The sequence below is a fragment of the Malaclemys terrapin genome, chromosome 2 (genome assembly GCF_027887155.1).
Source record: "Malaclemys terrapin pileata isolate rMalTer1 chromosome 2, rMalTer1.hap1, whole genome shotgun sequence".
Taxonomy (NCBI): Eukaryota; Metazoa; Chordata; order Testudines; family Emydidae; genus Malaclemys; species Malaclemys terrapin.
In genome coordinates, this window is record NC_071506.1 from 207,994,617 (window position 1) to 208,021,161 (window position 26,545).

The 26,545-nt window shown below is 38.5% G+C and overlaps 1 protein-coding gene across 4 annotated transcripts in view; it reads left to right on the forward strand.

Moving 5' to 3' along the window:
• Positions 1-26,545, forward strand: part of TOPBP1 (DNA topoisomerase II binding protein 1) — a 42,048-nt gene that overhangs the window by 5,355 nt on the left and 10,148 nt on the right. For all 4 annotated transcript variants that reach the window (XM_054019662.1, XM_054019664.1, XM_054019661.1 and 1 more), the window contains exons 5-21: positions 2,771-2,952; positions 3,079-3,272; positions 5,015-5,194; positions 5,947-6,116; positions 6,580-6,743; positions 7,335-7,582; positions 7,977-8,296; positions 9,137-9,309; positions 10,055-10,266; positions 12,305-12,603; positions 14,748-14,921; positions 16,164-16,273; positions 19,744-19,867; positions 20,449-20,595; positions 21,154-21,259; positions 21,758-21,950; positions 24,635-24,858. In XM_054019662.1, coding sequence (XP_053875637.1) covers positions 2,771-2,952; positions 3,079-3,272; positions 5,015-5,194; positions 5,947-6,116; positions 6,580-6,743; positions 7,335-7,582; positions 7,977-8,296; positions 9,137-9,309; positions 10,055-10,266; positions 12,305-12,603; positions 14,748-14,921; positions 16,164-16,273; positions 19,744-19,867; positions 20,449-20,595; positions 21,154-21,259; positions 21,758-21,950; positions 24,635-24,858 — 3,220 coding nt within the window. The remainder of the gene's footprint in view (positions 1-2,770; positions 2,953-3,078; positions 3,273-5,014; positions 5,195-5,946; positions 6,117-6,579; positions 6,744-7,334; positions 7,583-7,976; positions 8,297-9,136; positions 9,310-10,054; positions 10,267-12,304; positions 12,604-14,747; positions 14,922-16,163; positions 16,274-19,743; positions 19,868-20,448; positions 20,596-21,153; positions 21,260-21,757; positions 21,951-24,634; positions 24,859-26,545) is intronic.

Below are 26,545 nucleotides of genomic sequence, written 5' to 3' on the forward strand. Positions count from 1 at the left end.
ACTGGAACTGATGATGATAGGAGGAAGATAACAAACAAGAGAGAGAGAGAGAGCAAGTGCCGAGCAAGTCCCTGGCGAGTTAGCAACGCCCATCATAACTGCAAGCTACGGTATTTTTACAGGTTTTGCTGGCGTGACAGTTTCCCTTTAAAAGCCTTCAAAATCCTCCTGTTCGTCATCTGATATCATAAGTACATCAATGACATCTTGTGATACATTTGTAAGGCAGTCATCGTATGGATCGAATTCCGTATCAGATGGTGTGGTCTCAGCTTCGGCTTCCTCTTCATCTTGCCACAAGTAGTCGTCCTCCATACCATCTAATGAATTTGATATGCCACACTTCTTGAAAGACTTGATTACTGTTTCTGCATCAATATCATTCCAGGCTTTTATGACAAACTTGCACAAAACATCCAACTGTGGAGCACGCATGTTTCCTCCTTTTGTGAATGACTTTTCGCCGCTAACCATCCATTCATTCCACTGTTCTTGAATGCGATCTTTAAATGGCTTGTTTAGGCACACATCCAGTGGCTGTACCAACGATGTCAATCCTGCAGGAATAACTGCCGCATCTGTGTTTAGTCTTGCAAGCATTTGCTTGGTGCTGGGAGTTAAATGAGCCCTGAACATATCCCACACCAGTAGACTACATTTTTGAATAAGTCCACCTGGTCGCCTGCTCCATACATTATCAAGCCATAGCTTTACCCCTTCTTCATCCATCCAGCCTTTTTCATTCACATGTACAAAACAACCAACAGGGAACTTGAATTTCGGCATTGTTTTTCTTTTAAAAATAATCATTGGTCTCAGTTTGGCGCCATCAGCTGTGCATCCTAGTACCACTGTAAAACTGGACTTCTCATGTCCTGTTGTTTTAATTAAAATTGTTTTTTCACCTTTTTGATGGACAGTTTTATTTCCAACCATATCAAAATTCATTGGAGTTTCATCCATATTTCCAATACTACTTAACGCATAGCCATGTTTAGTGCGCTGTTGTATTACGTATCGATGGAAACTATTTACTTTGCTATCAAGATCTGCAGGTAATTTTGGGGCAATTTTCATCTTTTGCCTCAGTACCATATTATGCCTTCCCATGAATCTAGTACACCAGGATACAGTGGCCTTAAATCTGTTGCTGTGATCTGGGTTAGATTTGGCCCACTGAAGTGCAAACAAATGTATTTTATTTCGTGTCACTACATAACCGTTTTGGCGATGCTCATTCACCATGTCTGCTACATGTTTTTCGAGTTCTGGCCAATGTGGAGTGCCTCTTCTTAATGCACACTTACCCCTTGGCATACTCTTTAATGCTTTTTCATTTGCTTTCCAGTCCCGAACCATCTTTTCTGTTACTCCATATTGTCTTGCAGCAGCGCAGTTATTATGTTCCATGGCAAAGTTTACAACTTTAAGTTTGAAACTGGCTTCATATTTCTTTCTTCTTGCTGGTGGAGCCATGATGGGGTTTTGACTGTTGGACATTTGTATACTGTACTGTATGTACTGGTGCTATACTGTATGAACAGGTACAGATACTGGTGCTGTACTGTATGTGGTACCCAGTATACAACAACCAGCCAATCACGGCAAGCGATGTACCTTACCGGCGATTGGCTGGTTGTTGTATACAAAGCCTGCTTGGATTGGTCAGCTCTCCCTGCCTGCCCAGCCCTCCCTGTCTCCAAGACTATCAGAGCGGTAGCGCAAACACGCCTCTTTCACCTGTCTGGCCCGCCCCTGTATCCTATTACCTCCTTCTCTGCCTCTCAGATCTCGCACATGCGCGCCTGCGCCGCTTCACTGCAGTCCTCAGGAGCGAGATCTGAGAGGCAGAGAAGGAGGTACGGTAATAGGATACAAGGGCGGGCCAGACGGGTGAAAGAGGCGTGTTTTTCTGGGCACAGCGCCGCTCAATCTCTTTTTTCCATACCCCGGGCGTCCCGGACGCCTGCAGCTTGCTCCGCCCTTCACTTACACCTTCCCGGTGAGGCGCCCCCTCACCTTGTCATCGGGCGGGGATGCGGCCGCGGCCGTTTTTGAGCTCCCCCCACCATATGCGGCGACCGCAGATTCTCCAGTCCAGCTCAGAAGTTTCAGCACCCGCCCTATAAGACGACCCCCGGCGTATAAGACGACCCCCGGCTTTTGAGAAGATTTTCCTGGGTTAAAAAGTAGTCTTATACGCCAGAAAATACAGTATTTAAATAAATGGTATTTTATTATAGTTTAACAGTGCGATTAATTGCGATTAATTTTTTAATCGGTTGGCAGCCCTAACTTATAGCGATGTATAACACATGGTACTCATGTATATATCATGCTTATGGCATCTATTACTCATTTGTTAATCCCTTATAAGCTATTTATAAATTTACTCTTAATAAAAATGACATTTTTTCTTAAGTGACTGTTTCTGTCTAGTAATAGTATGTGATGTGGATTCCTGGATAGTAAATAGAACACAGGCATTTTTTCTTATTTAATCTGGATTGTAAATGTGTTCTGGAGGGCACAATCCCCTGGTATTCACTATTTTACAATTTTTAAAGGGATTCCTTCAAAATTGTTCATTTCTATGTAGGCAAAATATATTTTTCTGTTTTAAAGCTGCCATAAAATTAAGTTCCAGGAGAAATCACAGGACATGGAGTAATATTTTTTTTTTAAAAATAAGCAATATTGAAATATACATTTTGTTGTTTGACTACTTTATCTTTATTTCCCTTTTTTTTTTTTTTTTTTTGCTCTTTAGGAAGAAGTTCATAAGTATGTACAGATGATGGGTGGCCGTGTGTACAGAGATCTCAATGCATCAGTAACTCATCTTATAGCTGGAGAAGTTGGCAGCAAGAAATATTTAGTGGCTGCTGCTCTGAAGAAACCTGTATTGCTTCCCGCTTGGGTAGAAGCATTGTGGGAGAAGTCGCAACAAGGGTAAAAGAACCACTTTTTGTATTACGAAATATTAAATCTTGTACTGGTTCTAGACTATATTTATTCCTTTGGAGTTGTGTTGGAAAAACATCTGTCTTATTTTCTTTCTTTTTCCCCCCCCTTCAGTATGGTTAGATACACAGAGATAAGCATGGAAGACTTCATATGTCCTTTATTTCGTGGCTGTACAATCTGTGTAACTGGCTTAAGTAGTGTGGACAGGAAGGAGGTCCAGCGTCTCACTACTGAGCATGGTGGTCAATACACAGGGCAGCTCAAGATGAATGAGTGCACCCACCTCATTGTTCAAGAGCCAAAAGGTAGATATTTTTTAGTCAATTTAAGTTTGAAGGGATAACTTAGCGTAAAGCTAAGCATGTGAATAAGTGTCTGGAAAATCAGGGCCTAGGTCTGTATCTGTTTCATTATGCTGTTGTTATTGCCAGTGCTGTTACGATAAATATTATATGCAAGAAGAGTGATACAGAGTGTTCTTAAGGGAAGATAGAAAGGACAACAAACGGACACACAAGCAGAGACCCAAACGCTATCAGAGGAGGGAAGGGGAGAGGCCTATAGAAAAGAAAAAATAGAATCTAAACTAAATTTTGGTGAAATTAGGAGATTTAGGAATTTTAATGATGATATTAATTGGATTACAAATAAATTTGAAGATAAAATTTTCCCACTAAAATTTCTGAGTTTCCTCTTACTAAAATAAAATTAAAGCACTACTTTGTTCTTTGTAGTTTTATTTGAGACACGATGGACAGAATTTTTAAATTTCCTCCCTACTTTTCCCAGGCAATTATTTTGTGATTTCTCTTTTTCCCCTCTTGAAGCCCCAAAATCTTGTTAGGGCGATTCTGTCTCTGGCCAAAGAGCTTGGCGTAGCTCCTTCAGAGGGACTGTCAGCTCTGCAGAACAATGTGAGGCATTTTCGTCACTGGGTCTGAATGCTCGAGTGCTCAGATACTAGAATGATGAAAGCAGTATAAACGCTTGTATAGACACTTCCAAAACACGTCAATCTGGAATTTGTGAGCCAAGTAAGACTAAAATCTGATTGCAACATGACAGAATGTGCTAATGCTGCCTACCCCGTTTGATTTTTTATTTTTTTAATTTAAGACAGTTATAAACAGCTCATTGTAGATGAGATTAACATTGTTGGTAGCTCAGCCAACCGTATATTTTAATTTTCCATACACAATATAATCATATTGGTGAAAAGGTTATGAAAGTTTTAACCTTTGATGTTTTGCAACTTTGATGCCACAACTGAAATATATCCCTTTGATAACATGGTCACAAGATTACTTTTTTGCTAGCTGACAGTTCCTTTCCATTTTAAGTGTGTGAATAAAAGTATGCATTTGCTTTTATATATAATATATTATAAAAACACATAGTTTTTAGGCTGTAAAGTCATGAGTTCAAATTCCATAGCAGAACTTTGGACTAATGTCAGCACTGCAGTGAAGTACAGATGAGCTATAAAACTGATATTTTTATAGCATCCTGTAAGAGGTAAGTATATTAATCATTAATATTGCTTAGTATGATTATTGTTTAGTAGTATTGCTGTTCATCTGTATCTGACATCTAGCAGTTCCTTCTGACAATTTCTTGTTGCAGTTCAAATGGAAGTTTAAGATCTCATGTCAGTTTTCAAAACAGAAAACCTAACAGATAAAAACAGAACCTAATGTGTTAGAATTATTTGGCTAGTGTGCTTGCACTAGCATACCTAATACTGCTTTTAAAGCAAATTAGGATAGCTTGATTATGAAAGCTGTACTATAAAATCAACAAATAATGTTTTATATTATAGGCAATAGTGCTGTCAGAGGAACCAAATTACATTGATACAGCTTTAGTGAATTTAATGTAAACTGCCACTTGGAAAAGCCCTTAGGTATTTGAGAATGTATTGGTAATTACCACCTCCAAATGCAGGTTTTGTTTTAACTTTTTTGATTTTGCAATGTGTGGTCATTAATTCAGAATTGTCACTTTTTGGAGCATTAGCCTTTTGATTGTGATTTGTCTTTATATAAAGGCCAGAAATATGAATGTGCCAAAAAATGGAATGTGCAGTGTGTGTCCATCCAGTGGTTTTTTGACAGTATTGAGAACGGTTTCTGCCAGGATGAGGCAATGTATAAGACAGAGTCTGTACAAAAGCAAAATACCACACCCAGTACATCAACTCCTACTAGCCAAGCCAGCAAACCTGACAGTAAGTAAGACATCTCAGTATACTGAATGAGTTGATGAAATTTCAGTTAAGGGAAAGGAAATGTTTCTGTTGAGTGGGCTGCTACCGACTCTAACTGCACTAAAATTTTGGTAATGAGGCCTGGATCCTGAAAACGCATGCTTAAATTTAAGTACATGGGTTTATTTACATGCTTGAAGTTAAGTGTGTGTGTGTTTGTTTGTTTGCAGGGTCAGGGCCCAAATCTTTCTTTCTTTCTTTCTTTTGTCCGCTTAGGAGCATTAGAGGGCAACAACCAAGAGCAGACTGTGTTCATATCAAATGTAAATACATCTAATTTAGTAGATGGCCACAAAGCTTATTGAGCAGAATAAGTTTTCAGAAACTCTTGCATCTGAAGAAGTGAGGTTCTTACCCACGAAAGCTTATGCTCCCAATACTTCTGTTAGTCTGAAAGGTGCCGCAGGACCCTCTGTTGCTTTTTTTCAGAAACTGTTCTCCCACATCTTAAGGCTGACAATTCTTCTGGAGAAAGAGGAACATGAGTTCTGTGTAAACACTATTGCTAATAGTGAGAGCATACTGAATTTTGGTGTAATGAAACCCTACATTTTAACAGAGGCTAGACTATGAATTATTGTGGTTTTCAGGTTTTGTCTTCCTTATTAGCATGGCAAAATCATATTTGACAGTCATGCATTCTGTTTGGTTAAGCATTGGGGAGACTAACTTATTTTCCTCTTTTTTTTTTTTTATTTTAACTTTATTTAAAGGTCGTACCCTTTCAGATGTCAGCCACATTTCCAATATCAGTTTGAATGGCATTAATGAAACTGCATGTAGCTCTGCTATGAACAGCAGGTTGGATCCTCCTCCTGATGATCTGGAAAATTTGGATATCAGTTCTTTTCAAGCTCCTGATGATTTACTAGATGGGTGTCGAGTAAGTTTAACAATGTACAATTCTGAAATGACCAGTTATCCTTTGGATGCAGCTAGTCTGGGTCTCCTGTAGTTATTGCTACAGTAAAATGTAGTCCCACTCCCAGCACAAAGATATAATCTATTTCAAGATAAACCAAACTAGACTGTTTATAATGTATTGGGGTACTGGAAAAAGTGTCTTCAAATTGGAGTTGGATAAGATGTGAAGCAATATTGGCAACTTTATTTAATGGAAAATATTTTATTGGCATTTCCTTCTGTTAGTGGGAAGTTGAGTTGTGCAAGACAAAATCACAAAATTAGCATCAACGATGGAATAATTTCTTTGGGTTTTTTTTGCGATTTTTCATAAGCTAAAGCTTGTGTGTTTGTATGTTTCTTTGGTTAGGTAATGAATGGTATCAAAATACAACTACTTCAACCAAAAATATCTTATCCTGTTCTTTTCTTTCTCCTTGCAGATTTATCTCTGTGGCTTCAGTGGCAGGAAGTTAGATAAAATGAGAAGGCTTATTAACTGTGGTGGTGGTGTTCGATTTAATCAGCTCAATGAAGATGTCACCCATGTTATTGTGGGAGAATATAATGATGAACTGAAGCAGTTTTTGAACAAGACTACTCACAGGTTCTGATGACTATGTTGCTTAAAAGACATTTCTATAATCATGTTTCCTCTTGTAAACAAAAAAAATATGTATTGATTAAACAATTTTTTGGACTGAATAGCTGTGTATACTGTAGAGATAAAAATTGTGAAGACCATTAAGTTGTGGTCACTAATCAACAATATTTTACCCCTGGGAATAGTGTTTTTTAGGTAGCGTATCTCCTCACATTCAACAGAAAAAAATTATTAGCTGAGGAGGATTATATGAAAATTCTAGAAACCCTCAATATTTGTGATAAATTACATTTTTCTTGGAAAATGTGTAAAAATCCATATTCTCGAACTTTGAAATATTAAAAAAAAAATGCTAAAGGCTGCAGTGTGGATGCAACTCAAACTTTTTTGTTTTAACTGGAGTCAGATGAGTGTCACAAACTTCATACAGAAACACAATTGTACTTGTAGAGTGAGCAGTGTCTGAGAGAGAAAAAAAAATGGGTTAAAATGGTTTTGAGAGCCATCTTAACTGTGTGTGTGTGTGTGTGTGTGTGTGTGTGTGTGTGTGTTTGTTTGTTGGTTTGTAATGTAAAAAATAATTTTATTTTATAGGCCTCATGCAGTGACAGCAAAATGGTTGCTGGAGTGCTTTGGTAAGGGTTACTTACTTCCAGTGGAGCAGTATATCCCTCTGAACTACCAACCAATAGAAAATACAATTTTGGAGCAACCTGGAATTAAGCGAACTGTTCCCAAAAGTAATAGTCTCACAAAAAAAGAAGCTGTGAAGCTTGTACAGCACCAGAAAGCAGATGAAGATGACCTCCTCTCTCAATATGTGAATAATGATTCCACATTAAGTAAGTTCTGGTCCAAGCACTTCATAAAAAGACAAAATTTATGTATAGCTCTTATGAAAAGCCTGTGGTGCTATCTACAAAGATGAACGTAAAAAAAATGTAGTTACCTGATTTTAATCATATGTAAAGAAATTGCAATTCATACTCCGTAGCATGTACCTTTTTTAAACTTTCACATTGTTTCTATATTAATTTCCCTATTGTACTTAAGAAAACAATATAAATTAGATGTAAACATGCCTCATATTGAACAGCTTGTAAAGGAAATCTAAAACCTTGGGTTCCAGTACTGCATTGTTTTCAATTAATAACTAACAGGATGGTTGAAACTCATTTTCTCCCTTACATCCCTGTATGTGAAATTTTCATCAAGTGGTTATTTTTTCTTTTTTAGTTGAAGTTGAAAAGCTAGAAACTGGTCACTTCAGTGATGCTGCTCATATTACCATTCAAGAAGAGAAGCAGTCCTCTATCTGTCATAGTTCACTGACACAGACTTCTGCAGTGGTTGAAGAAGGCTTATTCGGCAGAAAGAGGTTCCTTCTTTTGGGTTTTGGTGAAGAGGATGAGTCCTGCATTGTAGAAGTTATAAAGGAGAATGCTGGGAAAGTTCTACCTCCTCAAAACAGAGCAATTGCAGACTATGCTGTGGTTCCTTTACTGGGATGCAAGGTGGAGTCAACTGTAGGAGATGTTGTTACAAACACATGGCTGGTAAGGGGATACTGTAGTGCTATGACCAAACAAATATTAGTGTTAGAAATATAGAAACTGAAAACTTATTGATGGTTATATTTGCATTAGAACAGAGATTTTAGCTTTGTTTAATTATTGTACACCAAATTAAGAGAGTGCTTTAATGCACCTCTTCTTTATAGGCATGTCTTTTACCTGTCTCATTTATTTCTTCCTGCTTTATTAAATCAGATTCTGACTTAGTGGCACAAAGACTTTGTACACAAGATTCTGCTCTAGTTGTCTGCATAATAGAGTTATGAAGAGAGAGCTGGGTGCAATTAAGTTATGAATGACATTTCAGTTTTAACATCTGATAGTAAGCTGTCTTTTTTTCTCTTGCCCCACACTTCCCCATATTTTTCTAATAACATATGTAGCTGTATCTGGGTGATGCAATTGCAGGCTGATATTATAGGTCAGATGGTCAAACATTTACATATGTTGACCTAGATAATTCTTATCACCTGGACTAATTTGGTGTTTTTCATTATTAGATAATTAACTGTGAAATAAAACCTATGCTAACCCTTATATTGGGTTTTAAAATGTTTTAAAGCAGTAGTCATTGTTGGAAAAATAGGAATTCAGGAAGCTTGAATCTTAATGTGAATTTAACTGAAACTTTCTGGATCTTTTAAGGAATGTATCTGATCACATATAGAATAATACATGTTCTACTTTGAACTTGAGGCACAAAGACAAAGAATGTCTTGCTGTTGATTCCATAAATGCTGTAGTACAATGACTGAAATAATGTTTGTCAAATTCATTTCTCTTGGCTTGGTTCTCATTTTCATTTATTTCATCATTTTTAAGATTATGTGTGTAGAACAGCAGCTCCTTTTAAACCCTCAGTCCAACCCACTTTTCACCCCAGTATCAGTAATGGAAGGAAGCAGTCCTCTGGAAGACTGTGTGCTGTCTTTCAGCCAGTTTACTGGTGCAGAGAGAGACTCCCTGGTGTTCTTGGCAGGCCTTCTTGGAGCAAGGTATGGAGTCTGTTGCCACTTATGTTCATTTTCTGGCATCTAAAAATTTTTCAAGTGTTTAGTCACATTAGAGAAAAAATTAGCAAAAAAACTTAGTTTAGAGTTAAAATTTGTTCTAGACTTCTTTTGGATTTTATTCATTTGTGAAAACTAATGTTGAAACATTGTGATCTATTATTTGGTTCTGTATTTCCCCCCTTGTTTGTCATTACACCTTCTAGAGACAGTGTCTTGAAGTGTTCAGATATTTGTGTATGTCACTAGTGAGTATCTGTTCTAAAAAATTACTTCTAAAAGGTGGGAGGGGGGAAGAAAGACTGGGACATTTGTTGTTGTTGTCCATACTTACTTTGTCAGTGATTTTCATGGAGTTTGCTCATTGTACAGGTAAAATCTTTTTTCTCCCTAGTTGCCAGCCGTACAAACTCAGCCTGGGATATAGAAATTTAGCTGAAGTTTTTGGCTTGTGCATTGTCACCAGTTTAGAAAAATAATCTGTAGCCAACTGTACCCCCATTACAGTTAAAAATGTGCACCGCATTGTCTTTAGTGGAGTTGCTCAAATGTAAGTGAGGGAAGAATGTGGCCCGGCTTTCGGAAGTTAGTTAATAGTTCTATTTATGATACCCAACAAGACTAGAGCCCAACTCACTCTTCCATGCCTTTGTTGGCTCTGCAGTGCTAATAGGAATAGTCTAAACAATGACTATGTTTTTGAATGGTTACTTATATACACTTATTTCAGAGTCCAGGAATTCTTTGTGCGAAGAGCCAACCCAAAGAAAGGAATGTTTGCCAGCACCCACCTAGTGGTCAAAGAGCCAGATGGTTCTAAGTATGAAGCAGCAAAGAAATGGAATTTACCTGCAGTCACTATGGATTGGCTCTTGCAATCTGCAAGGACAGGAAAGAAAGCAGATGAAAGCAAGTTCCCAGTTGAAAATGTTAACACTGGAGGTTGGTTGTCTTTTATGTTTTCTTGTTTATTTTAATATATGTTAATCATGTCAAGTTACACTGCCTTGCACTGTCGTTAAGAGAAATTTTTGAGTATAAGCTGATTTCTAATACTTAGGACCTTAAACTATTAAAACCAAAAGACTTTTCAGCTTATAATTTACTTTTCACTAGTTAAGATGTTTACTTTCTGCCTATCACTAAGCTGAGACTGTAAAGGCTAGTCATTTCCACTTGTTTATAGTCCGTGGTCCAGATCTTTAGCTGGGGTAAATCACTGTGTAGCTTTACTGAAGTCAATGGAGCTATGTTGATTTATATCAACTGAGGATCTAGCCCAATGTCTAGTTATTTCCACTTTCTGGTTTACACTCCCTTACACGATACTGTTGTGTTAAGTTGTAAACCACTCTGGAAGAGTGTTTAAATCTAATTAAAAACTGTTTTACAAGAGAAGGAAGGTTCTATAAAATGTTTTTCTAAACAAAACGAACTTTAAATTACTTGACAGTGCCCCTTTTAGAATTGAGAAGCAAACTGGACTGATTAATACTGAATACCAGTTAACTCACTAGTTCTTACCAATGCATTTGTGGGCTGCATAAAATTGCAGTGATTAAAAACATACCTGCAATACTGCATTCAGCTCTGGGAACCTCAGTGCCAGAAAGATCTTGACAGGTTGAGTAGGAATTCAGAGAAAAGCAACAAAATAATTAAGGGACTGGAAGGAATGATTTTATGTAAAACCAATTATATATGTTTGACCAAAAGATAATTCAGACTACAAGTCATACTTATGTATGGGTATTTGAAATGTGTAAACTCCAAGGGCCAATGTCTGTTGACTTGAATGAGATCAAGATTTGGCCAAAAGAGGGAAAAGAATTTAACAGGTTGGCATAAGCAAGTGTAATTAGTAGTAATAGAATGAAACTGAGCAAAGGAAAACCAGACTGAAAATGAGGGGAAAAAATCCTAACTTTGTGTGTGTGGGGGGGGTATTTAATATTTGTATTAGAGTAGCAACCAGAGGGTCTAAACTGGCTTGAGGAGCTGTAGTACTAGACTCTGTACAGTTGTAGAGTTTAAGACCACAAGGGACCACCAGGTAGTCTGACCTGCTATGTATCACAGGCCACCAACACCACCCAGCAGTATGAAGTCCGTGCTTCAAAAAGCGTATAATTACATATAAAATGTGAGTCTTCTAGAGGATGTATTAGAAGCCCTATTACTGGAGTCATTTAAAAGCTGGGTTGGCAAAGAGCTGTAGAATAATACAGCAGAGAAAAGTTGGCAACGTGATGGACTAGATTGCCTAACACAGGGGTCAGCAACCTTCGGCACGTGGCCCATCGGGGTAATCCTCTGGCGGGCCACGAGACATTTTGTTTACATTGACCGTCTGCAGGCACAACCCCCCGCAGCTCTCAGTGGCCGCGGTTCACCGTTCCCGGCCAATGGGAGCTGCGGGAAGCAGCAACCAGCACATCCCTGCGGCCCGCACTGCTTCCCACAGTTCCCGAACCACAAATATCTCGTGGCGTGCCAGTGGATTATCCTAATGGGCCGCGTGCCGAAGATTGCAGACCCCTGGCCTAACAGATCTTTTCCATCTCTGATTTCTCAGATGCCTCAGCTTTACCCAGTGCTGATTAGTAGTATTTATGCCATTAACATTTTGTCTATAGTGAGGCTGTTGATCATTAAAGAGAAAATAGGTGAGTTGTAGCTTTTCAACAGTGTCATAATTAAATGTTCCTGTTCTTGGTTTAATACTTTAAAATTCACTGAAGCACAAGACAATATGAGAGAGTCAAAGGTTACTCTATTTAATGACTAGCACAGTAATAATGTGGTGTAGTACAAGCACTAGTGTAGAAAATAGGAACTTAAAAACAAAAACCCTCCCTTCATTTTACAGCACATGTAGAAGAACAAAATATTGGATAAATAAAATCCTTAGCATAATGCACATTTACCTTAAGGATAAAAATGATGGTGCTTAATTATAATTTTCTTTATTTCATTTAAGATAAAGAAGAGAGTTTCATAAGTCAGCCCAACAAGACAGAGACCACTATAGTGTCTTCAGATATACCAGACCATCCTAGCAATCTCCTTGAAACTGGGAAGAAAACAGCTGTGACGCCTCTTGATGTGAACCGGTTCCAGAGTAAAGCTTTCCATAGTGTGATCTCGCACCATATTGGGCAAAAGCCAACCCTTCCTGCAGAAGGAAGACTACTCCAGAAAGAACCATCTTTACACCTTGACACACCATCCAAATTTCTTTCCAAAGATAAGCTCTTCAAGCCTTCATTCGATGTAAAGGTAAACTCCTTTGCAAGTTTCTAAACCAGTAGTGCCAGCAGGGTCATATGTGTGTGAATGAAAAAGGCACAAAAAACCCCTATGCTAACTCTTTGTAAAGAGTGCGTATTAATACCACACAAATAAAAACACTGCTAGGCTTTTTAGTTTGGCAGGCAGTTCAGAAAATTCATGTGTTCTAAGGAACAGGGGTTATTAGAATTGATATCTAAAGCATATAAAAATAATAAAAGCATGAACGTTTTTAGAAATAGATACTATAGCACTGTTAACAAAGCCCCAATGTGCCTATTGCAACATATACCAGAGGGTCCTAAAGCAATGTCATACGTTACATAGTCTGTGTTGCTCTTTAAAAACAGAATGAAACTTTAGTAGAAGAGTTATAGTTTTTTGCAAACTATCATAAACAGTCTGTATTTGGCCCATAGTGAAATAGTTTCCCGGTGGACTGTGTACCATTAGCAAGAATTTTTAATGAATCTGTAAACTCAGGGGTTGTACCGTATGACTGGAGAGTTGCTAACGTAGTTCCTATTTTTAAGAAAGGGAAAAAACGTGATCTGGGTAACTACAGGCCTGTTAGTTTGACAACTATAGGCCTGTAGTATGCAAGGTCTTGGAAAAAATTTTGAAGGAGAAAGTAGTTAAGGACATTGAGCTCAGTGGTAATTGGGACAAAATACAACATGGTTTTACAAAAGGTAGATTGTGCCAAACCAACCTGATCTCTTTCTTTCAGAAGGTAACAGATTTTTTTAGCCAAAGGTAACTCAGTGGAACTAATTTACCTTGATTTCAGTAAGGCGTTTGATACAGTTCCACCTGGGGAATTATTAGCTAAATTGGAAAAGATGGGGATCAATATGAAAATTTAAAGATGGATAAGGAACTGGTTAAAGGGGAGACTACAATGGGTCATACTGGAAGGTGGCTACTAGTGGAGTTCCTTAGGGATCGATTTTGGGACCAATCTTATTTAATCTTTTTATTACTGACTTTGGCACAAAAAGTGGGAATGTGCTAATAAAGTTTGCGGATGACACAAAGCTGGGAGGTATTGCCAAAAAAACCAAGCATCATTCTGTGATATATTTGCAGGAGTGTTGTAAGCAAGACACAAGAAGTAATTCTCCTGCTCTACTCATCACTGATAAGGCCTCAGCTGGAGTATTGTGACCAGTTCTGGGCACCATATTTCAGGGAAAATTTGGACAAATTGGAGAAAGTCCAGAGGAGAGCAACAAAAATGATTAAAGATCTAGAAAACATGACCTCTGAGGAAAGATTGGAAAAAAAAAAAACTGGGTTTGTTTAATCTGGAGATGAGAAGAGTGAGGAGGGACATAGGAGATTTAGGTTAGACATTGGGAAAAATTTCTTAACTGTAAGGGTAGTTAAGCAGTGGAACAAATTATCTAAGGAGGTTGTGGAATCACTGTCATTGGAGGTTTTTAAGAACAGGTTAGATGAGGGGTTCTTAAACTAGGGGTTGTGACTCCTCCGGGGGTCGCAAGCTTATTATATGGGGGGTTGTGAGCTATCAGCCTCCACCTCCAAACCTCGCTTTACCTCCAGCATTTATAATAGTGTTAAATATAAATAAGTGCTTTTAGTTTATAAGGGAGGTCGCACTCATAGGTTTGCTGTGTGAAAGGGATCACCAATACAAAAGTTTGAGAACCACTGGAGACAAACACCTGTCAGGGATGGTCGAGATAATTCTTAGTCCTGCCTCCATGCCAGGGACTGGACTAGATGACCTGTTGAGGTCCCTTCCAGTCCTATATTTCTATGATTCTTTAATCTCTTTATTTCCTCAGTTCCCCATCTGTAAAGTTGAGATGTTACTTTCTCCTGTCCTTTGTCTGTCTTGTCTATGTAGATTACAAGAACTGTGGGGTAAGGGCTGTCTTTTACTATGTCTGTATAATGCTTAGCACAGCGGGACCCCAATCATGTTTGGGGTCTGTAGGTGCTACTGTAATACAAATAAGAAGTGTTTGTTAGTGTTTGAATAATATGAAGCCTTAATATAGATTGCATTAGAGGAGCCTGCTATTCAATGAGAGAACTTTTGATCCTGGAAAAAGGATAGTTCATCTATCCTGATTCAGTAATTGCTTCTTTACTCTTTTTGGCAGGATGCCCTGGCAGCTTTGGAAACTCCAGGGGCTCCCAATCAGAGAAACAGGAAACCAAGTACTCCTCTCTCTGAAATCATTGGCAGGAACTTGAAATTAGCTCTGGCAAACAGCACTCGTCATACAGCAGCTCTTACTGCCAGCCCTCAGCTGCGGGCTGCACAAGCAGAAGTGGTAGGATTATGCTCTTTTTAAAATTTATGTGTAGGCTTAATTAAGAGGATGTGGTGTAATCATGTAGTTGAGTTAGGAGATGCTTAACTTTACATGATAGATTATGAATCATATTAGCTTTGATACTGTATTTTGATATGTTCAGACAGAAATTTTAATGATTACCTATTCTTTTGTTTCAGTTGAAAGAGGCAAGACCAGTAATTTTGACTTCTAAAAGGCAGAGAAACGTATTTAAAGATGTTTGTTCTACTGACCTGGTTTAATAGTTGTTAGGCAGTATGTGTATATAAACATGTAACTATAGATATTCCATAGTTCTAGAACTTGTAGCTTATCACTGTTAAGGAACTCCCAGTGTCTGGTGTAATGAGAACGGTGGGCAAGGAGTAAATACTTTTACTCTGATTAACTGTAATATTGGAGGACACCCATTATTTTCTGTGAAGATATTGGAATTTATTTTTGTCATGCATCTCCCTTTCCCCCCCATCCTCTTAGAGTGCTGTAATTGCTTCACTTACTCGGAAGCAGGAGGCAAAATATTTCTCACTCTTACCCCCACAATAAGATGTGTTTTGCTCATGTTCCTAGTAGTGTGTTTACATACTCTTTCCTGGAAGCAAGGAGCACAGTCCTTTCGTGATTCCTTTTTGTACTAAATCTGATCTACCCTGCAGAGAGCAAAGTTAGAGAGAATAGAAAACAGAAATGTGGGAGAAATGTACAGTGGGTGCAGTGGACTGAAGACGCAGGCAAAGGCAGTGCTTTGTGTACAAATTGCCACACTTGTACTCTGTAATCAGTATGAGAATGGGGAAGTGGAATGACATTTTCAAGGGAAGATTAACAGTAATTTGCCATGCTGTACTCTCCTCTTTCTCACTCCCTTCATGGTATGCCCATTTTGGGGCCCCTTATCCTTTATGGTAAGATGTTTTTGTGTCAGCAGTTTTAGTATTTTCCCTGTTTAAAAGTTCAAGAAGATTTCAGACAGCTAAGAAAGAGGTGTAATATATTCTTATGAGACTTTGTGAGATAAGTCTTTATAATAGTGTTATTATAAAGTGGTTCCTGGTATGTGGAGCCATAACAGCACTCCCTTAATAATGGGGAGGTTCAGGAAGCAGAGATCAGCAGAACTCTGATAAGTAGTTTCCCTTCTTTATCATTACAAAGGTGTTGGTTTAATGATCCTCAGAACGTGATTTTTTTCATATTTTTCTCCACGACCATGAACAGGTGGAAGATTCAAAACCTCTTGCTGATCTAGTCATATGTGTTAGTAAGAAACTCAGTAAAAAGCAAAGTGAACTGAATGCTGTTGCCGCTTCTCTAGGAGCAGATTACAGGTATTAACTGATGCCACCAGTACTACACTCTGCATTGATATAACTTTTCACTCGAATGAATCTGAATCTTGGTGTTGTAAAGTCCAGTGTATGCATATGGCTTTTAATTATAGCGAAGCATTAGACTTCTCTATATTAAGGCTGCAATCAGTTTCCATGTAACGCCCTATATTTACCTGCCTCTTTCTCCCTAATAACTTGGCTTGGAAAATCAGTTTGGCCTGAAAATTCTCAGATTTACGTTGAAAGGTAAAGAGAATTTTTCTGCATAAGTAAGAAGGGAACAGCACACAGATACTTCCTGGAGCTTTGAAAGGGTAGCGGCGTATGCCTGCAGGGCAGCAGAGATCAAAACAGTGAGCAGAGCAATCAAGGCAGACATTGTGGGATACTGGTGGAAGCCAGTTCTGTCGACAAGACAGCAGTGTCTACATTGGCTCTTTGTCTACAATAAAGGGAGGGGAAAAGACAAAAGTCTCTCATAGAGGTGGAAGTTTTTTGTCGCCCAAACTGGATGTTTTTTGTGACAAAAGTCCTATTGTAGTGTGTACGTTTTTGCTGTTTTGTCGCCAAAAGGCAGTTTTTGGCGACAAAACTTGATAGTGTAGACAAGGCCTAAGTGATCATTTTCCCCCCACTTGATCTCCTGATCATTTTGATTTGCCTGGCATGCAAATGTGCTTTTCTTTGTCTTATCTTTGGTCACACCTTGTGGGAAACACATTCTTTTGTCTGTAAAAACAAACAAACAATTTATCAATTTACCCTGACATACCTAATTTAAACACATTTTAATCAAAATTCCAGCACATCTGAATAATCCTTTGGGTGTTGACAATATATATAACATGCCAGAATATTAATGATCCATGAGTTATTAGTTTTCTAGTGACCCATTATATGACACCTTTTAGATAGAGAGTATAGCAGTAGTTAGCTGGGTTACACTGAACTGGTCAGGCCAGTTGAAACTCACTGCTAGCTAACAGGGTGACCCTTGCCTACAATCTGGATTCAGGCCAGGATGTGGGACAGAACAGCTTTTGGGGCACTGATGTATGATCTCCTGCTGTTACTGAAAAGTGGGCAGACAGCCATTCTCATTCTCCTGGACCTCTCAGCAGCATTCAAGACTGTCAATTATGAGTTGGGCCCTACCAAATTCACGGTCCATTTTAGCCCCGCAAGCAGCAACAGAGAAGTAAGGATGGTATGGTATGGTATTGCCACCTTTACTTCTGCGCTGCTGCTGGCGGGGTGCTGCCTTCAGAGCTGAGCGCCCAGCCAACAGCTGCCACTCTCCGGCCACCCAGCTCTGAAGGCAGTGCCAGAAGTAAGGGTGGCAATACTGGGACCGCTCTAAAATAACCGTGTGACCCCTCCCCTACAACTCCCTTTTGGGTCTGGACCCTCCAAGTTTAGAAACGCTGGTCACCCCCCATGAAATCTGCATAGTATAGGGTAAAAGTACACAAAAGACCAGATTTCACGGGAGGAGACAAGATTTCACGGTCTGTGACGTGTTTTTCATGGCCGTGAATTTGGTAGGGCCCTAACTATGAGATACTGCTGTCCTGCCTGAGAGAGGTGTCAGGGATCCAGAGACATGCACTAAAATTGTTTAAGCCCTGCCTGAAGGGATGAATCCAGTAAATTGTGATGGAAACTGTGTCTTTGCCACTAAACGCCTCTCTTATGGAGTCCCACAAGGATCAATTCTCTCTCTGGTTCTGTTTAACATCTAAATGCAGCTACAAGGAGATCATAGATCATAGAATATCAGGGTTGGCAGGGACCTCAGGAAGTCATCTGGTCCAACCCCTGCTCAAAGCAGGACCAATCCCCAGACAGATTTTTGCCCCAGATCCCTAAATGGCTTCCTCAAGGATTGAACTCACAACCCTGGGTTTATCAGGCCAATGCTCAAACGAGTCCATGTCATCTCTGAAGTGTTAGCAATATGCAGCACTACCTACCCTTCCCCACATATGACCATACTGATATCACCAAGATGGTCTAGTGCTTGAGTGAGATCAGCTCATGGATGAAGAACAGCTGGTTGAAACTGAACTCGAGCAACACAGAGGTTATGGTAGTGGGCAGAGAAAAACACTTCGAAGAGTTCACAGTCATGGTGCTATCTCCTTTGGTTGAAGGCAAACGAGCACAATTGGTCATTTCAGTTTAGGAGTTCTCCTGGATTTCTTGATGATGCTAATCTCTCACATAACAGCATCTGCGAGTAATGCCTTATACCATCTCTTGTTAGGAGACTCCATCCCATCTTGGCGAATGGTGACCTGACCCAATTATACTCCCTTGTCACCTCCTGTCTGGACTAGAGCAATGCAGTATATCTGGCCACAAAGCCATCAACCCTTAGTAAACTCCAACTAATATTAAATGCTGCAGTATGTCTCCTGGCAACATGGGATACCGCAAGCACTTCAGGCTTATCCTCCTCTCCTCACACTGGCCTTCAATAGAATATTGAATCAAGTTCAAGGTTTCAGTCCTTACCTTCAAGGTGCTCAATAGCCTGGGCCCAGGATATCTGAAAGATCACCTAAAGTTTAGCAATGAAGACCAGGGTATATCTTTGCTCTTCTAGCACAATGGAACTCTCTATGATAAGGGTAAAGCTTGTCCATGCAGGAGACAGAACTTCCTCAGGGGCCAGTTCAAGATTGTGGAATGATCTCCCACAGGAACTAAGTGAGGTGAAGTGAGGTTCTTACCCACGAAAGCTTATGCTCCCAATACTTCTGTTAGTCTTAAAGGTGCCACAGGACCCTCTGTTGCTTTTTACAGATTCAGACTAACACGGCTATCCCTCTGATACTTGACACAGGAACTAAGACCATCTCAAACCCTTCTGCACCACATGCAGAGTATGCTTCTTCAACCTTGCTGTCTCTAATATAAAATAGTAGTGTGCACATTTAAAAGCAAAAACTACAAAAACAGAACCAAAACCAAACACTACACTGTGCACACAGTTCTCCCCATGCAGCGAGAATAAGAGAGAGAACAAATCACATGTGACAGATGTTGGTCACATTGCTTAATGTGCTACTGAAAGGTGCTCGAATACAAGAAGTGGGGAGGGCAATATAAGAACGTGTATAGAATAAAACGCAAAAGAATATTGCTGTTCTACATAAATATTTCAATTTGTAAAATGAAAAAACAAACAAAAAAAAATCAAATGTTAAGGTACATTTTATTAATATTAAATTGAAATTACTAAGCGATGCGTGACATGATTCCCCAAACAATTCTTGTATGTTGGATGATGGTGATTTTGAGGGGGCAGCTAAATAAGTAAGTTTTTTGTAGCTTTTTTTAAGCTTCATAGAGTAATGGCTATTTGTCTTGGTGGGATAAGACTCAGTTTCAAGGATGCAGTAATTATAATAATAAACTGGAGTTGATATCTTCAGGTTACATTTTATTGGTATTTGTTCTAGATGGTGCTTCGATGAAACAGTAACTCACTTCATCTACCAGGGAAGACAAAATGACAGCAGTAAGGAATACAAATCTGTTAAAGAAAGGGGCATACACATTGTGTCAGAGCATTGGCTTTTAGAGGTATGGAAGAAATTTATTTTTATTTTCCTCTGAAATGTGAAGGAGAATGGAGACAAGATCAGATGTATTGGACTGACTTTCCATTTTTTTCAAAGCACGTGCATGGGTTTAAATTGTTCATACACAATAGCTTTATGCATGCTGCTTTTAATTTGCAGGCTTCATCCTTCTAAATCTTAATTAATAATTGGTGTACCTTCACCTTGTAATGACTGTAGAGCTGAAATTGACAATTTCTTCATATATTTGCTTTTCATACCCAATACATTGACTCAGTTTACAAGAACTTTTGGTTGAGGTTTTCCTGAACAATAACTTTTGTTTGCATAAGTATTTGCCGATGGGACAGAAGTAAAGTTAGATTCAGTAGTCATGAAGAAAAATCTTCAGAACTTTTTGAAAAGTAAGAATTTCATACTTGCTGACATAAGAACTACATGTGTCTCCTGCGTTAGTGTTTTTTCCCAATTATATTATTTTATTGATTTTTTTTATATTTAGTTTTGCATCATGCTATCTAAATTACTCTCAGTTCCTCCCAGATTTCTCATAACTTCTTAAATTTATGACCTTTGTTGCAGAGTGCACAAGAATATAAACGACTTCCTGAATCTCTGTTCCCTCACACTTACAATCCCAAAATGAGTCTGGATATCAGTGCAGTGCAAGATGGCAGACTTTCTTCCAGTAGACTTTCATCAACTGGAAAAACAGAAAAGGAAACTGAGGTATATGATAAGATGTAACCTCTTGTCTGTATTGGATTCATTGGCATTATTTTAATCTAGTTGTTTCACTAACAAAATGAATATAAACTGGTACAAATATTGTTATTTAGTAATCTCTGGGGTCAGGTTCAGCAGTTATGCAGCTGTAAACTTTCTCTATCCTGGAGGCTCCGTCAGTTTCTCAGCATTCTAACTCTCTTAAATATCTTATTAGAGTGGACACAGTCTTCAAATCTGAATTGGTGTGATCCTGTCTCTGTCTTCAGTTAGACATAAACAGTAGACCTGAAAGGTGTGAATTTTATTGAATTTAATGGGATATTAGATCTCCTATCTAGTGTTTTTTTTTTTTAATTATTTCACTGCTGCGGCAGAAATATTAAGCTAACCTGAGGCTGATAGAGTGGAACTTTGGTTTGTTGGTGGAGGTTTGGTACAGTTCTTCCTGTCCCCTAAAACACCCCAACATGCTTACCTCCCACTGAACACTGCAGCCAGTTGCTATGTCTTTCAGTTTCAGAATTAGATTGATAAGTTCTATATTTTTAACATTCTTAGAGTATTTCAGTGGATGAAAATGACACAGGAGATGTAACTACTAACCAGGTAAAGGAAGCAGTCACAGTAAGAGAGGAGCAAATTGCAGCAAATGAAGCCAAAGGAGGTAAACAAAATATTCTTTGTTTTCTTTTTAAAACAGCCGTGGAAACTACAGTTATAAATATAAGTGTTTTACTATTTTGGGGAAGCTTGACTTTTAAGATCTGGAGGTTTGAGTGTCATTTATTCTCTTACCTAAGCTCAGTGTAGCCAGCCAGACTTCCCTGGAAAAGTGCTGGCTGCTTCTTACAATAAGTGCTCCAGAGTATGAGGAGAGATGTTTTGGACCCTTGTTTAAAGACACTGGCAAATCCATAAGGAGAACCCTGATGAATTATTGGGCTGCTGAGCTGTTGTCTTTAGTATTCTAGAATTTCTCAAAGACTGGATATTGCTAATTATTTGTCATGAGAAACAAAGACTTAATTGAAAGTATTGCCACATGTGAAAACATGTACATATCTTTGTCCTGAAAGGGAGCTACATGATTAAACCCCTGTGGCATTCTAAAAATGTAAAATTAAATGGCCTAACTCTTGTTGTGACTTCCTTTCACTTCAAGTTTTAACCCAGACACTGGAAATGAGGGAGAACTTTCAAAAGCAACTACAGGAGATCATGTCTGCAACATCGATAGTGAAACCACAAGCACAAAGAGGATCATTGTCAAGGAATGGTTTCGACAGTTCCCCTACCACACCAGATGGCACACGATCTGTGCGTAATGGTCGTAGTAGAGTCTTGGAAGCTCTAAGGTATCATGCTGCATGTAAATGTGTCTTTCTTTGTCTTGCTTTCTTTTACTTGACTTTGACAGTCTTACAAAAATTTGGACAGAAAACTAAGTAAGTCTAATAAGTAGGGCTGTCAGTTAATGGCAGTTAACTCACGCGATTAACTCAAAAAAATTAATCGTGATTAATCGCACTGTTAAACAGTAGAATACCAATTGAAATTTATTGAATGTTTTGGATATTTTTCTACATTTTCAAATATATTGATTTCAATTACAACACAGAATACAAAGTGTACAGTGCTCACTTTATATTATTTTTATTACAAATATTTGCACTGTAAAATGATAAAGAAAAGAAATATTATTTTTCAATTCACCTCTTACAAGTACCGTAGTGCAGTCTCTTTATCATTAAAGCGCAACTTACAAATGTAGAATTAATTTTTTTTTTTTTTTTTTTTTGGTTACATAACCACTCAAAAGCAAAACAAATTAAAACTTCAGAGCCTACAAGTCCACTCAGTCTTACTTCTTCTTCAGCCAATCGCTAAGAGAAACAAGTTTGTTTACATTTACAGGAGATATGCTGACCGCTTCGTATTTACAATGTCACCTGAAAATGAGAATAGACGTTTGCATGGCACTTTGGTAGCTGGCATTGTAAGGTATTTATGTGCCAGATATGCTAAACATTCGTATGCCCCGTAATGCTTTGGCCACCATTCCAGAGGACATGCTTCCACGCTGATAACACTCGTTTAAAAAAAAAAAAAAAAAAAAAGTGTTAATTAAATTAGTGACTGAACTCCTTGGGGGAGAATTGTATGTCTCCTGCTCTGTTCTAGTGCATTCTGCCATATATTTCATGTTATAGCAGTCTCGGATGATGACCCAGCATGTTGTTCGTTTTAAGAATACTTTCACTGCAGATTTGAGAAACTGCAAAGAAGGTACCAATGTGAGATTTCTAAGGATAGATACAGCACTCAACCCAAGATTTAAGAATCTGCAGTTCCTTCCAAAATCTGATCAGGATGGGATGTGCAGCATGCTTTCAGAAGTCTTAAAAGAGCAACAGTCTGATGCGGAAACTACAGAACCCAAACCACCAAAAATTAAAATCAGCCTTCTGCTGGTGGCATCTGACTCAGATGATTAAAATGAACATGCATTTGTCTGCACTGATTTGGATCGTTATCGAGCAGAACCCATCAGCATATGCTTCAATCCTCTGGAATGGTGGGTTGAAGCATAAAGGGACATTTGAATCTTTAGTGTATCTGGCACGTAAATATCTTGCAATGCCAGCTACAATAGTGCCAGACGAACACCTATTCTCACTTTCAGGTGAATTTGTGAACAAGAAGCGGGCAGCATTATCTCCTGCAAATGTAAACAAACTCGTTTGTCTGAACAAGAAATAGGACTGAGTGGACTTGTAGGCTCTAAAGTTTTACATTTGTTTTATATTCAGTGCAGTTATTTTTTATACATAATTCTACATTTGTAAATTCAACTTTCATGATAAAGAGATTGCACTATGGTACTTGTATTAAGTGAATTGAAAAATACTATTTCTTTTATTTTTACAGTTCAAATATGATAATTAAAAAATATAAAGTGAGCACTGTACACTTTGTATTCTGTGTTTGTAATTGAAATCAATATATTTGAAAATGTGGAAAACATCCAAAAATATTTATATAAATAGTACTCTATTATTGTTTAACATAGCGATTAATTGCAATTAATTTTTTTAATCACTTGACAGCCCTACTAATAACCTTTCAAATCTCAATTGCTATACGATAGCTATAAATACACTGTTTCGTTATGCATTTATACACTTGCAAATGTGAAGACTACTTCCGATTATGAGGCTTTCACGTATTACACTTGCATTTTGCCACTAATGTAAGTAAGTCTGTCTTGTTGCAGTTTAAAATCCATCCCTGGACTATGGGAATGTAGAAAATATAGCTAAAACCTCCAGTCAAAATGAAAACATTGTTAATTCACCATGGGCGAGATTGCCTTTCAGATCTATCAGTAGTTTCTAAAAAGAACCTGAAATATAGGGCATGTGTTTTCTGATGAATTGAGAAGTATTTGATGGCTAAACCAGATGACGGGAATTAATGATGAAGAGCCTGATTCCTGGTAAATATTGGAAATTAATTTCCAATATTTGCCACCCAAGAAGCAAGATTGCTCTCTTTTAACTTTCAAATGTACACCAAGACTATAAGGACAGTAAAGTATGGGATATGCTGATCATGGAACACCTTAGTAGCATGATACATGCTAAAAATGACCAGTATTGTTCACAGTCACTTTTTTGTAGCCGTGCTGACTGATACCCAGGTAGTCAAACTGCCTGACTTATCAATTTTATATTGAAGTTTATTCTCTCCTGACTGTGCTATCCAGTAATAAAGATTTGTAATCGGACCCTCGCTAGAGCGCGCGTCGCTAGAGCGCGGATTCGCGTATAGTGCGGTCGTGACGATGGATCCCAAATTTACCATGGATCCCAATTTAAATATTTAATGTGGTACCGCGCATGGATCCCGAACCCCGCATTCTAGCGAGGGTCCGGCATAGTACATTGTTAACACGATGATAAATACGTCCTTGCCCTCAAGTATAGTTCATCTGTTTTTTTAAGGAAACTTTATGTGGATTTTGTTTTTTGTTCCTTAGGCAGTCACGGCAAGCAGTGATGGACATAAACACAGAGCCATCACAAAATGAGCAGATTGTCTGGGATGACCCCACTGCAAGAGAGGAGAGAGCAAGGCTTGTCAGCAACTTACAGTGGCCCAATAGTCCTTCACAGTACTCTGAACAAATTCAGACTGATGTAAATAACATGAATGATTCCCCTTTCAGGGAATCCTTCGTTGATAGAGAAGTTGTTGAATTAGGTAAGTAGAGAAATACATGTTTGAGCTGGAGTGTAGTTAGGATTATTTATTATGATACAGTGGTATTCTAGAAGCAAAAAAACCAACACTATTACATGGATCTTTTTCAGCTTTAGTGTGTTGTGATCTCTCTAAGTGACCTGAACTTTTTTCCCCTTTTTAATAATGAGGCTCAGGATGAGTGACAGTCCATTCTTAGTCTTGTTTTAAAACGGTAAATAATTTTTTTTTTTAACTCTGCTCTTCCTCCAGAAAGACCCCATGCACCTTTTTGACAGCAGTAAGCAGTTTGGAGGCAGCCCTTGCCTAAAGATAAGCTTTTTTTGTTTTAGGCCCCAATTCTGGAACCCTTATTAATGTTGAATAGTACAGGCAGTCCTCGACTTTACGACATTTGAGTTATGACGAACAGCATTTATGGCTCCTCTACATTGACACCTTGATTCAACTTACGACTATAGGTTTCGAGTTTAAGATGTGTACTTACTAAAGCAAATAACTACACTGAGCCTCTTAATATGCTTAACTGTTGTAAAATCTTAGCTTTTTAATAGCAGTTGAAGAAGATCCACAATGCTCAGTAAGAATGGAGGTGTAGGAGAAGGATCACCAATGCCCAGGAGCCCCATAAAAATCTGGCAGCAAGTCTGCTGGGGAGATCAGTGGATCAGGATGCAGTCAAGTTATTATTCTACCTTTCTTGCTGTCTTTACAAATACAGTTGATTACATGCCCTGCCTAGCTATTTTCTTCTATCCCTGCAAGCCTTTTTATCCTGCTGTTAGGAGTGGAGAAGAAGCACAGCTGAGTCATCTATTCTGTTTCCCCTTCCTTCCACTCCTTCTACTTAAGAAGCAGTGAATATTCTCCTCTGATATGGATGGACTAGGAGATGCTTCCTGGTTTCCACTCTCCTCTTGATGGCAGGAAAAAAAGAGCTGGATGAGAGGAGAGTAGAAGCTAGCAGATGGGCAGCCATCAGGTGGCTCTGCAGGAAGAGATCAGTAGTGATGTTTATCACTCATGTAATGCTTTACATGTTCAAAGTGCTGTGGAAACATTAATCCACACAGATATTACTGCTGTTTTTTACGAATTGGGAAACTGGAACAGAAGTGAATTGATTTGCCCTTTGAGTCATTGACAGGGCTGAGATTAGAAATCAGAAGTTCCTGACTCCTCGGTCCTGTGCTCATTGTCAGACCATGCACGAATACTTCACATGCTGTCATGCTGACTTCCACAAACATTGTTTTCCTTTTGCTTCCTGCAGCAAGCTTTCTATAGTGTGTGTGGGAAAGGGGCATTCTTGACACCTCCCATCCCCTTCCAGCTTTTCTGTTTGAAGCAGCCTACCTGGAGGATGGTTTCTTTGGCCCAGTCTTATATGAGAAAGTTGTAGTGATTTAATGAAATTGGTTTATAAACTAAACTAGTTCAATCGGTGCAGTCCCCTTCTGTGGCCAATTTGAGTGCTTCATGTCAAGTTAGTTTAAGGAATCAATTGGGAAGTAGAGAAGCCTCAAGATAGTAAAAAAACATGAGGCTTGTAACAGCTCAACTGCTACCTTGTGATTAAAGGATGTAAATTTTAAGACAGGAAGTAAGCAGTTGTTTCTGAAAATGCAGAATAAATGTTGTGATGGCATTTGTTTCTTATTCATTTGAGATATACTTTTTTCAGTGT